We start from the raw sequence: 14363 nt of genomic DNA, 5'->3' as shown, positions 1-14363 counted from the left end.
CTGGGAAAGATATTTGCTGAGGTGAAACTCCTCCTGAAACTTGCCCGGGCCAGGAAAACAAGAACAAACTCAGAGTGAACCGCTTTTTCGAGAGCGACGGAACGAAGCACGGCGGGACGTTGGATGCAGAACATGCAATGAAGACGGAGGCTTCCAGAAGATGATGCAAAGACTGTTTTCATAATACAAGCGGCCGAAATAGGCGCATGAGGTGAATTAAAGAATGGCCGCCCTTATGAATAAACAGCCCTTTCTACATTTCACTTTCTGTTGCTAAGAGTATGCACAGCTCTGTCTTGTGAGGTCATGGCTCTTGTGGAGAAAACAGTAGTGGGAATTTAAGAAAAAAAAAAAAAAGAAGAAAGAAGTGGTGACTCAGAGATAGAAAACGAAAGACCGCAAGCTGGTTCGTATTCGTCACAGCCTACCTGCTTGTACATGCTCTTTCATTGGGCTGGATTGACACAGCATGATTCAAGTGATGCAATTCCCATATTTTGCAATTTTCTTTTGTGCTCTCAAGTGGCAATAATATATGTAAGTGCAATGTGAAGAAAGGGGGGAAAAAAGTGCTAACTTGAGATCAGAATCAGGCCTCTTTCAAATGAGGATTAAAAAAATATTTGTATTGGGTAGCGACCAAAACGAGTGGACCATCATGACACAGATCGGATATACCCCGTCAATGCGAGCTTGACAAACTTCCCTGTTCAGCAGAAATTTTGGTAATTCTGTGTTGGTTCTGAACCCTCTCAGGTGCCTGTGACCCCTCCACCTCTTTAAAGGTAGCTTTTGTGTTCACGCGTGTTTTGTCTCAGGATCTGCCAGTCTCAACTCCTCCTTTTTAACTTTTGTTGCTAATCGGAGTTTGATATTCCTCGTTAGTTTCAGCAAAGCTTGTGAACACCCATGGAAACAAGTCGGTGTGAGTTTGTGGGAGGGGGGGTGCCTGCGAGTGCATGGCAAATGACTGACACCTCACTAGTCACACCTTTTCTCTGACTTGTTGTTTTTCATTGGGGGCGGTGGTTTCTTGAAAATCTAATTAGAGATACAATTAAGGCCATAGAGGGCTAAGCTGACTTTTTAAAATATAATTAATTATTTTTTAGCCAGCTCACCTGGGATGAATGAAAATGAATGAAAAATGAAAACGCGCTATATGGATGGAGAGCTACTCTTTGATATTGTATAGCGTGTTAGTCCAAGGATGTTGTGGCCTTATTCAGGAGCAGAACATTTAGGTTACGGATGTCAGGATTTATTTTTTCCTACACATGCGTAACTTCTTTTCCGTTTTCGGTGGCGAGCTCAAGCACTTCATTTTCACTAATCACAGGGTTGCCATAATGCACACCACCTCTTCCCTCTTCCCTCTTCCCTCTTCCCCCCCCACCCCCCCACAAATCCAACCTTCACCATCTGCGAGAGCACTCAAGACAGGAACGTCCATCAGAAGCATCCTTCTGTCTGGCTGACAACTATTCCAAACACTTGTGAACTCTGACCTTGGCAATTGTACCAGTTGAATGGCAATGGATTGTTTAATTCTAAAGAAGGGGGAGGGGGATATTTCCAAGCCTCCTTCTTCCTTAAAAATCCCCAGACTGTAATTGTTGGGATTTTTTTGTTGTTGTTGAAAAATTCCTTAGTTTTCCCCAATGAGTTAAGTTGAAAAGCTATCTTACAAAGTGTTCATTTCCACATTTCATTCCCCATTCTTTGAAAACGACAACGTACTATTTGACCAAAATCACCTTGCCTCCACGTTTCTCTTTATTTATTTTTTTTATTAATATGAAAGTCCAAAATATCCCCTCATCGTAGAATCACTCATACTCCCTTTAGCACGACAGCAGCTAGCAAGACGCTTCAGTAAAAAGAAAAAAAAAAGTTGGGAAGCGCGTTCCGGGAAAGGTACCGGTAGCTGAAAATTTAAAATTGAAAATGGGGAAAAAAAAAAAAACTTACCGAAGAACAGAAGCGGTAAAAAGAAGACACTCGGGTGGCTAAAGTTGCTTCTCCGGTGGGGCTACGAGTGCGCAGACGAGACGCCATCCCATCCACAGAGCAACATTTTGGGGAGCGAGAAAGGCAGGCAAGCAAACGGGTAACAGGTTGCTCTCGTCGGCTTGCTATTTAGGTATATCCCGCTCAACGTGTGGCTCCGGGTTCCCCAGTTTCACCTTCGCTGCAACAAACTTTCAACGAGCCGTGTGTTTTCGTGTAACCACCCGCTCACAGCCAGCCAAGTTACCATAACTGCTGGTGGAAACAAGCGGACTAAACTAACCCCTCCCTTCGCCTGGCTCGCGTGGGCTGACCGGCAGTAACCAGACACCTCTGTCGCGGCCCTCCATTGGCCCTCCCGGTCCGTTTAAGTGTCGCCATGGCGACACACATACGCCGTGGAGGTAACTGTCACATTACACGCTACAGTCATAAATCTCACATTTATATGATTATTTTGTAATTTTTATTTTTGTGTTTTTTTTACACAAAAAAAAAAAAAAATTAGCGTTTATTCCTTCCATTTTAAAGGAGCTCAGTGACAGCGAGGCAATCAGGAAGCGATTGAATGCCGAGTACTTCCTTCCTGGCTTGCGCCACACAGCCACCGCACGAGTAATGCTGCGGCTTGTCGCCATCTAGAGTTTGGTATCCCTCATTACACCCAGTCGCCATAATACAAAAGGGTGACTTTTTATGTATTTATTTATTTATGAACGTATGAATGTATGTATATTTGTATTTTGTTATTCAATCTAATTTGTTATAATCCCTCAAGAAAATAGCACCAATCATATAAAACTGTTTGGTCAGTTCCTCTTGTGCATGAGGTTAACGTACGAATTCCCATAATAATAATAAATAATTTGTTCACTCCTTGTCTCATGTTTTCTGAAACGTGGTAAAATTTGACATGCAGCTAATTTTGCACAAAAAAATACTATACAAAGAATGAGACGGGATATTAGATTTAACAGCAGTTTAAAGATTACATGGAAAATGTACATTTTAGATAAATGGCTTGTTTACTAATAGTTGCCTTTACAAGATGTGGTATCTAAAGTGGTATCTGTAAAGCTGATGTTTTGGGTGTCATTCAACAAGACAGTGTATTTTGTAAAGCTTGATGTTAAGGGTAATTGTAAACCTGACGCGTAGGGTGGCATTTGAAACAACAAGTATGAAATCAAATAACTCAGTACAATTCGTGACTTGATTTACAAGTTTTTCATTCCGTGAAGTTCGGAATTTAAATTACATGTGTATCGAATCGAATTTCCCCATTGAAATTAATTGAAATGCAATAAAAAAAAAAATTCCAGCTTCCAAAAATACACCCTAATGTTATTTTAATTAAGAAAAGTAGCATTGTATTGTAAAAATTATAATAATGATAATAAAAGAAAATGCAAAAAAATATATATAAAAAAAACACGTATAAACAAAATCAGCAAAACAAAGCAACGACATCGACCAAGCGACGGCTGATTACTTAAAAAGGTTGGGGCACTTGGTACCACTGTAAATTTTTGGTTAACTGCTTATTTCTGAACATGTGTCTGTGAGCAAGGCACTTAATTTAATTGCACTTAATTTACTGTACATTAAAAACGGACCTAAAACAACTTTCTCTGCCCATGGCGTGATAATCTAGGATGCATGAAGATACAGGGCCACTTTCAAGCAACGACCTAACTATACTTAGTGAAATGTTGTTATGTGGAGGCACCATTTTGCAGAAACACCCACACCCCCCATAGGCACTGCACCCCTGCTAACATGTCAACGGCAAAAGGTAAACAGAGCTTCACTGAGTTTTGTTGGCTGGAACAGACACACTTGCCAGTGAGATCCAGCCCGTTGCTCCGCATGCACTTGCTGGCGAGATGATGACGAAAGCCCTCGGTCATCACGGTAACAAAAGTCAGACTCCCCATTGGCCCATTAGCAAATAAGGAGGGATGAGGGCTGCATCTCATATCTATCTCCTATTATCTTTCAGTTTTCATCCTGTCTCATTGTCTTGTAGTCTTTTAAGTTTGACTTACTCATGGGAGTCTCCATGCTGGGAGGTGGGTTCGGTCTGCCCGCGGGGATGTCATCCTGCAGTTTCCCTGAACCGGGAGGCCCGGAGGGGTCTGCACAATGTGGGAAGTCCCTGGGGTAAATATTCCCTGGAGATCATTTTTGCTGGCTTTGAAATATGTCACCTGGTAATTAAGTGTCATGGCATTTTTAGATGACTTTTGGCCTCTTCTCTCTTTGTGAACACTTTGTGCACACACACTGTTTTTAAAGTGTTGCTGTAACCTGGACGGCACATCTACGCAGCATTTGTGCATAACGCCCACACTAACGTCAGGCAAGCTCTGCTTTTACTATTTTTTTGTAAGCAGCTTATCTCGCTGCTGAGAAGTCTGGATCCAGACAGTGCAGTTGCTAATACAGCACATTCTTATAAAGCTGTAATCTGATTGGATTCATGTAGCAGATCAGCTCATTCAGGGGTCCTCAATAGGCGGACTTGGGTCCAGATCCGGAACCCCTTAACTATACAGTTGGAGTATTGAGTCTTAGGGCCCTATTTTCATGAACGCCGTACATACTGGTGCGGCGAGTAGCACAACTGTGCGCGCCAGGGGAAGGTTAGACCGGTGTTGGTAATTTCGTAGACCAACGCAGCCCTGCGGATCTGTTAAGAGGGCAGGGTGCGCCACGGACTTTTCCCTCCCAAATTGTCCTTTCAACTTGGAGCAGACCGGTCTGCCAAATTGGCAAATGTGCAGCGAGCCTTGCACTTGAATGAAAATCAGAATCTGCTGGCACTTCCAACAGGCTGTCTATGAAAATAGAGCCCTTGGTCTTATTTAAACCAGCTCAAATTGTCAGCTCAAATTTTCTGGTCATTATGGTTGTTAATTGTATGCAAGCAGGAAGTACATATACGTACTTTTATTGTAACTCCTCCCATGTGATACTCGTCAGCCAATCAAATGGTTTATCCAGGGCAGCTTTGTGAGTGGATGTGTAAGAGGTGGGCAAGCGGTATAGAGTGAAAATGATGTCATTCTTGAAAAAAATGTTGAAGAAAAAGGGTGTTGAAGCTATTTAATTGTTAATATTAGTTTGGATTGTTAGACCAAGTTGCCAAAAATGCTGGTTAACGCATCACAGCATATCCAAGCAATCTCTGCCTTGTCAGAGTTGGGTGTTTCGTGCTAGATGTCTTTACCACAACACAACACACAACACCTGCAGAGCAGACACTGAATCTGTCGGTTTAAAGAGATGTGGTAACTGTAAAGCTACTGTTTAGTGTGGTAATTAAAGAGATGGTATCTTTAAAATTGATGTTGACGGTGGCGTTTAACAAGACGCGGTATTTGTAAATCTGAAGTGTATGGTGGACTTTAAAGAGACATGGTATCTGTAAAGATGATGTTAAGAGTGGAGTTGAACACGACAAGGTAATTGTGAATGGTGGAGTTTGAAGCGTTATGTTTCCAGTGAAGCTTAAATAGACAGGTTTAAAGCTAAAGTTTAGGAGGGAGTTTAACGAGATGTGGCATCTGTAACGCTGAAGTTCACGGTGATGTTTTTTTCTTCCCAAAAACACAGCAAAAAGTAATATTCTTTCCGTTGCACATAAAAAAACAAACAAACAAAAAACCAGGATTTTGATTGGACAGTGACCATATATTAATAAACAAATAAGAATATATTATTTGTGTATTTGTACAAATATAGCCTGACACATAAAAAAAAAAAAAAAAAAAAAGCCTGACCCTCATGGTTGCCTGCTCTTCCTGCGGTTGAGTACATAAAATGCTCCCTGTCACGATGTGAGAAAACATGGTATTTTATATTTAATACAGGCGGCACGGTGGATGACTAGTTAACACATGTCCCTCACAGTTCTGATGAGCGGGGTTCAAATCCCGGCCTCGCCTGTGTGGAGTTTGCATGTTCTCCCCGTATCTGCGTGGGTTTTCTCCGGGTGCTCTGGTTTCCCCCCACATCCCAAAAACATGCTTGGTAGGTTGATTGAATACTTTAAATTGCCCATAGGTGTGACTGTGAGTGCAAATGGTTGTTTGCTTAGATGTGCCCTGCGATTGACTGGCGACCAGTTCAGGGTGTACTACGCCTCTCGCCCGAAGATAGCTGGGATAGGCTCCAGCACGCCCACGAACCTTGTGAGGATAAGCGGTACAGAAAATGGATGAATATTTAATAGAGAGCAGTGATTCAATTGCATTGCATAACACATAAATAACTTGTCTGAATGACACACGAGGAAATAAACAGATAGATAGATAGATAGCGAGAGAGAGGGCTTCTCTATCGATTATAGATAGATTGATAGATAGTAACTGAATGGTAGCAGTCTAGCTGTGCAACTCAATCCCCTCCTCCCTCTCTGCTCGGCTTTGACGTCACGTCAGCTCCTCTCCGGTTGCCATGGCAACTACTCCCCGCTCCCTCTCCCTTCCTCCCCTCCCTCTCTCCCTCCTTCCCTACCCTGCCGGTCGGTGGACAATGGTACAGCCAGCATCTTGCAGCACAATGGTTGCAAGGTGTCGGTGAACCGGGGGAGCGTGAATCAGCATCACCGAATCTCCACTTCTCGATTTCTGCTTTTTTTAATCATTGTATTAATTTGTCATATATATTTTTTAAAGTGGTCTCCATCTCCCATTTTCGGGATCTCGCAGCCATGAACACCGCAATGCTTCCCGTCAGGATGTTTTGAACTGGACTGGCTTCGTCATCAGCTGGCACGGAATGGTAAGACCATTGCATGCACACACCAAACAATTCTCAACCACAACAGAAGGTCAAGTGGGAAAAAAAGAATCAATTAATAAATTCTATCAGTCTCAATTCAAATTAGTCATAGAATTTTTTACAACAAGAGTATTTCATTGCTTAAATTCATCCGCACCGCAAAGGCAAAACAAGGCTGTCGGAATGTGTTACTGCATGGCATCAAGCACTGCTATTTGCTATTTAATCCCATCCCTTCACCAAAGAAATCAATATGGAATGCCATATTTTTTCCCTTTAGGGCTAATTCTCTTGCATATTTGATGCCGACATGCAAATGGCTGCTCGATAGACCGATGGATGGATGGCTAGATGATGCTCTTCAAAACAGGAGCTCAATTCTGTGTAGGCCCGCATGCAGAGTTTGTTCCCCCACCCAGTCACTGTCTCTCTCTCTCTCTCACACACAAGTCAGCTGCATACCTTGTGCATTATGCAGAATATCAGTGGACTTGAGCAGGGCAGGAGGGGGATGTCCCAGATCCCTCTCGGAGTGTGTGCTCGTAAAGTGGACGGTATTGTATTCATAGTGTGTTTTCATGTTGATCTGCGTACATGTGAGTGTTTCTAGTGCAAGTGGTGGTGGGAAAACCACATATAACCCTCTTTGAAATTCTAATGGTACAATATCGATATGCATCAAATGTTGATTATTGACCAGATAGCCACACTTTATGATAATTTTGTCCTTCAAATATGTCGTGAATCTCAGCTTCCCCACCGAAGTACTGTCAACAAGGGGCGGGACAAAATAACGATACGTCCTGTATCGTTGTCTGTTAGGATACTGTATCATTATGCCATCATCAAATATTGATGATATCGGCCGAGGATCAACATTTCCTGACGTTTTTGACATTGCAATATAATATGTCTCAGTATTCTTCTACATGTAGTGTCAAAAAGGGGCAGGACAAAATATCAATAGCACGATGTCTCATATCGTTGTCTGTTACGATACTGTGCCGATGTACCAGCATCAATTATCAATATCAGCCCAGTATCTATACTTGATGACAATTTTGACCTTCCAGTAGGGTTTTAATCTTAGGATTGTCTCACATGTACTGTCAAGAAGAGGCAGGACGAAATATCAATACAGTGTTGCCCCACTATTGGCGGGGGTTAGGGATCGAGCCCTAACACGAATAGCGAAAACCAACGAGTAATGGATGACCATGACAAAAAAAAAAGGTTTATAATTGTCTCTGCATTCCACATGGTGGCAAAGCACTACTTTCCTATTAAACAGGGCTGTGGCCTGAACACAAAAACAGCGAATACGTGTGTAGGAAATTCTCACGCTATTACGTTCTGCGTAATATGGCTTAAACAGTATAGTACATGAAACATTTTCTTACATCAATAATCATGCAATAACTCGCGATTGGTTTCGTTGGCAACATATTGGTATGTATCGTACTATTAGGTTTTGCATAAGGCTGCTTAAGTATTTTCGAACACTACGTTTTCTTACATCAATAATGGTGGAATCGCTGTATCGTGATACCGCTGGTATCGTTGCCAAAGTGTCAAACTAATATGCTTGTTCTCTGACATATATTACATTTTCCATAATGCTGCTTAAACAAAAACAAAACAAATAAAATCACCAAATAAAGTCGTACATCAATTATGGCGTCATGGCTGTATCATGATACCACTGGTATCGTTGGCAAAGCATGGAGCTTTATCATGATTTAATGTATATTTTTTTCATATTCAATGTTTTGAAACCTTTATGTTTAAGACAACTATATACAAATGTAGTTACATAGATAATGTCAGGTATCAGTATACTAATTAGTGCTACTATCGCTGTATCGTGATACCACTGATATCATTGGAAAAGTCTCATAATGTATTGTTTTCTCTTATCGTACAGTACCATTACCACTACTACTGTACCTTTCATAGTGCTGACACAGGTACAATACAATACAATACAATAGGAATGCCTCCACGTGTATTATTGTCGTAGGGATGCCGGTTGGGGTGATTATTGTTGTGTTGCTGGGAGTCAGTCATATTTTTGGGGTGTCACAACAAATCCTCCACATTAAAAAACAGAGATAAAAAAACAAAAAGATCACTAAAGAGGATTCATTGGCTTTGACCTTGCGTTGCTGAATAATTCAGGAGTGTGCTTTCATGCTTCATGTGAAAGTGCTGCAGGGAACACGCTTCACCATTAAACCAAGCTTACGGAGGTAAGAGTTTATACGGCAATGATGTACGCGGTAGCAAATAGGTCTAATTGTCGGTGTGCTGGCAAAATAGCCTATATAAAAACAGGTAAAATGAATGGGGGGGAAAATATTACATAAACGTTTACACATAATCATGTTGATTGTTCAGCATGCTTGCAGATGGAGACTTAGCACTGGAAAAAAAAACAATACAGTTACAGTTATGTTGATGTAGTGATGTTATAGTGCAGCCTCAAAATACAATTTGGATACATCTCATATCTGAATGCAATTTTCTAGAAAAAGAAAAAAAAACATGACAGGATTAACTCCTGTTTTGCTTTTATCGTTGGCTTTTTTGTGATGGCACTACAGAAGGCTACCAGTAATATTGAGGAAAACTGTGATGATGACCATAGAACAGGAAATGGATACATGCCACGTACAGTATCAGATGCTATGTGCATCTCTGCCCTGCAACTTCTCTGTATAAAATGGCTCAATTCCGAGAACGTAATGTATGGCGCAAAGTTAGCTTTACTTCTTAATGTGAGGAGACTCACCTCCCAAGCACATGTAGAAATCATGATAGGATAAACTCTGGTTTTTCATTTTGTTTGGCTTTTTTTGTAATGGCACTACAGAAAGCTACCAGTAATAATGAGGAAAGCTGTGATGATGACCATACTGTAGAACAGGAAATGGAAACATTCAACATAGCAGATGTTACGTATGTGCACATCTGTCCTGGCTTCTTAGTACAATAGGGCTAAAGACAGGATAAACTCCTGTTTGCTTTATTGATTTCTTCGTGATCACCACAGAAAAGTAATACCACCCAGGAAAACAGGAATGATGATGAACATAGAACAGTTAATACAAACCCCAATGCCAATGAAGTTGGGACTAAAATGTTACTAAAAACAGAATACAATGATTTGCCAAACCTATATTCAATTGAATACACCACAAAGACATTTAATTTTCAAGCTGATAAACTTTGTGTGTGTGTGTGTGTGTGTTTTTTTTTGTTGTTGTTGTAAATATTCAGTCATTTTGAATTTGATGCCTGCAACACATTCCAAAAAAAGCTGGTACAGGGGCATGTTAAATATAGTATTACATCACCTTTCCATTTAACAACATTCAATAAGTGTTTGGAAACAGGACACGAATTCTCATAGCTTTGTAGGTGAAATTCTTTCCCATTCTTACTTGATGTAGAACTTCAGTGGCTCAACAGTATGGGGTCTTTATTGTCATATTTTGCACTTCACAATGCACCACACATTTTCAATGGGAGACAGATCTGGACAGCTGGCAGGCCAGTCTTGTACTTGCACTCTTTTACTATGAAGCCACCCTGTTGTAACACATGCAGAATGTGAACATTGCTTGGATGGCAGCATATGTTGCTCCAAAACCTTCACAGAGTTAGCCATGCCATGGGCACTAACACACACCTATACCATCACAGATGCTGGCTTTTCACGACAGACATGATTTCCAAAAGCAATTTGAAATGTGGACTTGTCAGACCACAGCACACTTTTCCACTTTGCGTCAGTCCATCTCAGATGAGCTCGTGCCCAGAGAAGCTGGCGCTGTGTCTGGGTGCTGTTGATATATGGCATTCCTGTTGCATGATAGAGTTTTAACTTGCGATGGTAGCTATAACGATGAACTGTGTAAACTGAGAATGGTTTTCAGAAGTGCTCCTGAGCCCACGTGGAAATGTCCTTCACATAATGATGCCAGTTTTTAATGAATTGCCACCTGAGGGATCGTCATGGGCATTCAATATTGGTTTTCAGCCATGCCACTGACTTGGAGCGATTTCTCCACATTCTCTGAATCTTTTGATGATATTATGGATTGTAGATGATGAAATCCCAAACATCCTTACAATTGTCCATCCATCCATCCATTTTCTGTCCCACTTATCCTCACTAGGGTCGCGGGCATGCTGGAGCCTATCCCAGCTGACTTTAGATGGGAGGCGGGGTACACCCTGAGCTGATCACCAGCCAATCGTAGTCCTGACAATTGTACGTTGAGAAATGTTGTTCTTAAACTGTTGAACTATTTTCTCAGGCAGGTGTTCACAAAGCGGCGAACCTCACCCCGTCCTTGCTTGTGAACAACTTAACCTTTCGGGGATGCTCCTTTTATACCCAATCATGACACCCACCTGTTCCCAATTACATGTTCACCTGTGGTATGTTCCAAACAGGTGTTTTATGAGCATTCCTCAACTTTCCCAGTCTTTTTTGCGCCTGTCCCAGCTTTTTTGGAAACACATTGCATGCATCAAATTCAAATGAGAGAATATTTGCACACACAAAAAAAAACATTCATCAGTTTGAACATTAAACGGAACGGTACACGTCTGTTTAGCACAGCTGCCTCACAGTTCAGTGGTCGTAGGTTCAAATCCGGGCTCTAGCCTTCCTCTGTGGAGTTAGCATGTTTTCCCCGTGTCTGTCTGTGTGGGTTTTCTCCAGGTACTCTGGTTTCCTGCCACGTTCCAAAAAAGACCACGCATGGTAGGCTAATTGGAGACTCTAAATTGTCCCTCGGTGTGAATGTGAGTGTAAATGGTTGTTTGTCTATATCTGCCCTGCGATTGGCTGGCGACCAGTTCAGGTTATACCCCGCCTCTCACCCAAAGTCAGCTGGGATGTATGGATGGATGGATGGATGAATGAATGAATGGATGGATGGATGGACATGCACTCTGGAGAACCAACTATTTGAACACAAGACATTAAAGAGTTCATTTTCCATATGTCCCCTTCAAAGCATTGCCTGTACAGTTAAAAGGTTTTAGATGGCCACAGTTTGAGCTGAGTCAGATTACTTCAGTTTCCAGTGTTGTCTATGGGGAAAAGACTTTTGAAATCCAGTATTTCAGCACAGTGTTAATAATGGATCCTATCCACATTATCCTCACTATTGCAGCTGTTTATATCCCTTAAACACAACATCAAGATGAACCAAAGATTCACTTTGACTCTATACATTATCTCAAAATGCTCCATTTCACTATATGAGGAGTACGCAATTAACTGAATTTTAAACGCTTCCATCGAGCCACACAATCACAGTGCACCGGCATTGTTAAAGACATCATTTGTACCACTCTCTATTAGACTTCCAGCATGGAGGAGACTTTATTCCTTTTTGGAGATAAGGCCCTACACATCTGACTTTTCCATATAAATCCTAAATGGGTTTTTCATTATATCGATTCGATGGTATTTCTATACAGGGGAACTTCATTATAATCACTATTAAAGTTTCCTATCCTTGAGGAGGACCACTTCTATCTACAGTACAAGGCATTTAAGTCTTACTGCAGCATTACTCCAAACAATCAGATAAACATGGCTGCACAGTTACATAAGTGGATTGACTCTTGCGAACATGTGGCTTTATTTTGCTTGTGCATAGCAGCATTAAGTGCGAGATTTAAAGCGATAACACATCTCTACGGTTTAGAATCTACAGTTTAAAGACAGCGCATTAATTCCAGATAAAAGTCCAGCATTTTCCTTTCCCTGCGATTGGCTGGCGACCAGTTCAGGTTGTACCCCGCCTCTCGCCCGACGACAGCTGGGATAGGCTCCAGCACGTCCGCGACCCTAGTGAGGATAAGCGGTTTTCATTCAGAAAATGCTTGAATTTGTTTTGTTTTTTTTAATGCTGAGCAGACAAAGTATATGAGGCCAGGATGTCATGATTTTGTTAAATAGACGAAGGTGCTTTTTTTTTTCAATGAAGGGAAAGGAAAAAAGTGATTTGTTTGGTCATGGTTCAAAGAGAATGATGTAAGCTGACGGGATGTTCCATTTTTGATTTTGGGCTGGGAGAATGGTCGCATCACAACTTAGATGTATAAAAGACAAAATATTTTCCACTAAATAGAGTTAAAAAAAAACAAAAAGTAGCAGCACCCAAGTTTCCAATTCCTAATTCCATTATGACTCAAATGCTGAAAAAACAAAACGAATTCCTCAAACAAAAGTGAAAAAAAATCATGGAACGCCACCTTTGTTTGTTTTTCTGACTGATTAGCACTTCTGGCTCACAGTTCTGAGGACCGGGGTTCAATCCCCGGCCCCGCCTGTGTGGAGTTTGCATGTTCTCCCCGTGCCCCCGTGGGTTTTCTCCGGGCACTCCTGTTTCCTCCCATATCCCAAAAACATGCATGGTAGGTTCATTGAAGACTCTAAATTGCCCGTAGGTGTGAATGTGAGTGCGGATGGTTGTTTGTTTCTATGTGCCCTGTGATTGGCTGGCGACCAGTTTAGGGTGTACCCCACCTTTCGCCCGCAGATAGCTGGGATAGGCTCCAGCACCCCCCGCGACCCTCGTGACGATAAGCGGTAGGGAAAATCGATGGATGGATGGATTCGTCATGTAATTAGCTGTAGTATCTCTCATTATCTAATTATCTATTATGTATATTTCATGTTCAGTAGCAGTAATTATTGCTATTATTAATGATCAGTATCAGTCATTATCAGTATTTATAACTATCAGTACTACAAGTTATTGGTATTGGTTGTTATCAGTATCTGTGGTGATCATCCATCCATCCATTTTCTCCACCGTGTTGCGGGGGTGCTGGCACTTGTCCCAGCTGACTTCGCGTGAGAGGTGGGGCACACCTTTGACTGGTCAGCCGCCAGTCACAGGGCACATATAGACAAACAAGCATTGACACTCACATTCACACCTCTGAACAACTGTGAGTCTTCAGTGAACCTAACATACATGTTTTTGGAATGTGGGAGGAAGACAGAGTACCTGGAGAAAACGCACCCAAGCACTGGGAGAACATGCAAACTCCACACAGGCCGTTGCCCAGATTTGAACCCCGAACCTCAGAACTGTGAGGCGGTTGTGCTAACCATTTAAACACCGTGCCACACCCCGCAATTATCCGCATCGCTAATTATCGGCATCTGTAATTATCAGTATTGTTAATTACCATTATCGGCAGTTATCAGTATCGTTAGATAACGGTATATGTAATTATCAGTATCAGTAATTCTAGCTATTGGTAATAATCAATATTGGCACTTATCGTTATCTGTAGTTATTGTTGTCTGTAACTAGCAGTATTGTTATTGTTGTTATCTGTATCAGTAGTTATCGTATCTGTATTTATCAGTATCAGTATTTATCCATATTTGTAATTATCAGTATTAGTAATTATCGTTACGAGTCAGAGGTAACTTTTGAGGTTACTGACATTTGAGTCTGCCAATTCTAATTTACTGTCACCATGAATGCCGGACCATTGTGAGACATAAGCAGTTTACGTGTATG

The 14363-nt window shown here is 41.5% G+C and overlaps 2 protein-coding genes across 12 annotated transcripts in view; one reads left to right on the top strand and one right to left on the bottom strand.

Annotated features, from left to right (window-relative positions):
• Window positions 1-2276, bottom strand: part of ptpn13 (protein tyrosine phosphatase non-receptor type 13) — an 88141-nt gene extending 85865 nt beyond the window's left edge. For all 3 annotated transcript variants that reach the window (XM_061699217.1, XM_061699218.1, XM_061699219.1), the window contains exon 1: window positions 1972-2276. The gene's annotated coding sequence lies outside the window, so the exon portion shown is untranslated. The remainder of the gene's footprint in view (window positions 1-1971) is intronic.
• A 4262-nt stretch (window positions 2277-6538) lies between these two features.
• mapk10 (mitogen-activated protein kinase 10) overlaps window positions 6539-14363 on the top strand; it is a 41719-nt gene continuing 33894 nt past the window's right edge. For all 9 annotated transcript variants that reach the window (XM_061697662.1, XM_061697660.1, XM_061697661.1 and 6 more), the window contains exon 1: window positions 6539-6798. In XM_061697662.1, the coding sequence (XP_061553646.1) occupies window positions 6796-6798 (3 nt within the window). In that variant the 5' untranslated portion in view covers window positions 6539-6795. The remainder of the gene's footprint in view (window positions 6799-14363) is intronic.

Source organism: Phycodurus eques, chromosome 15, assembly GCF_024500275.1.
Source record: "Phycodurus eques isolate BA_2022a chromosome 15, UOR_Pequ_1.1, whole genome shotgun sequence".
NCBI lineage: Eukaryota > Metazoa > Chordata > Actinopteri > Syngnathiformes > Syngnathidae > Phycodurus > Phycodurus eques.
The sequence above is the reverse complement of the archived record's forward strand: the minus strand, read 5'-3'. Positions and strand labels throughout refer to the sequence as shown.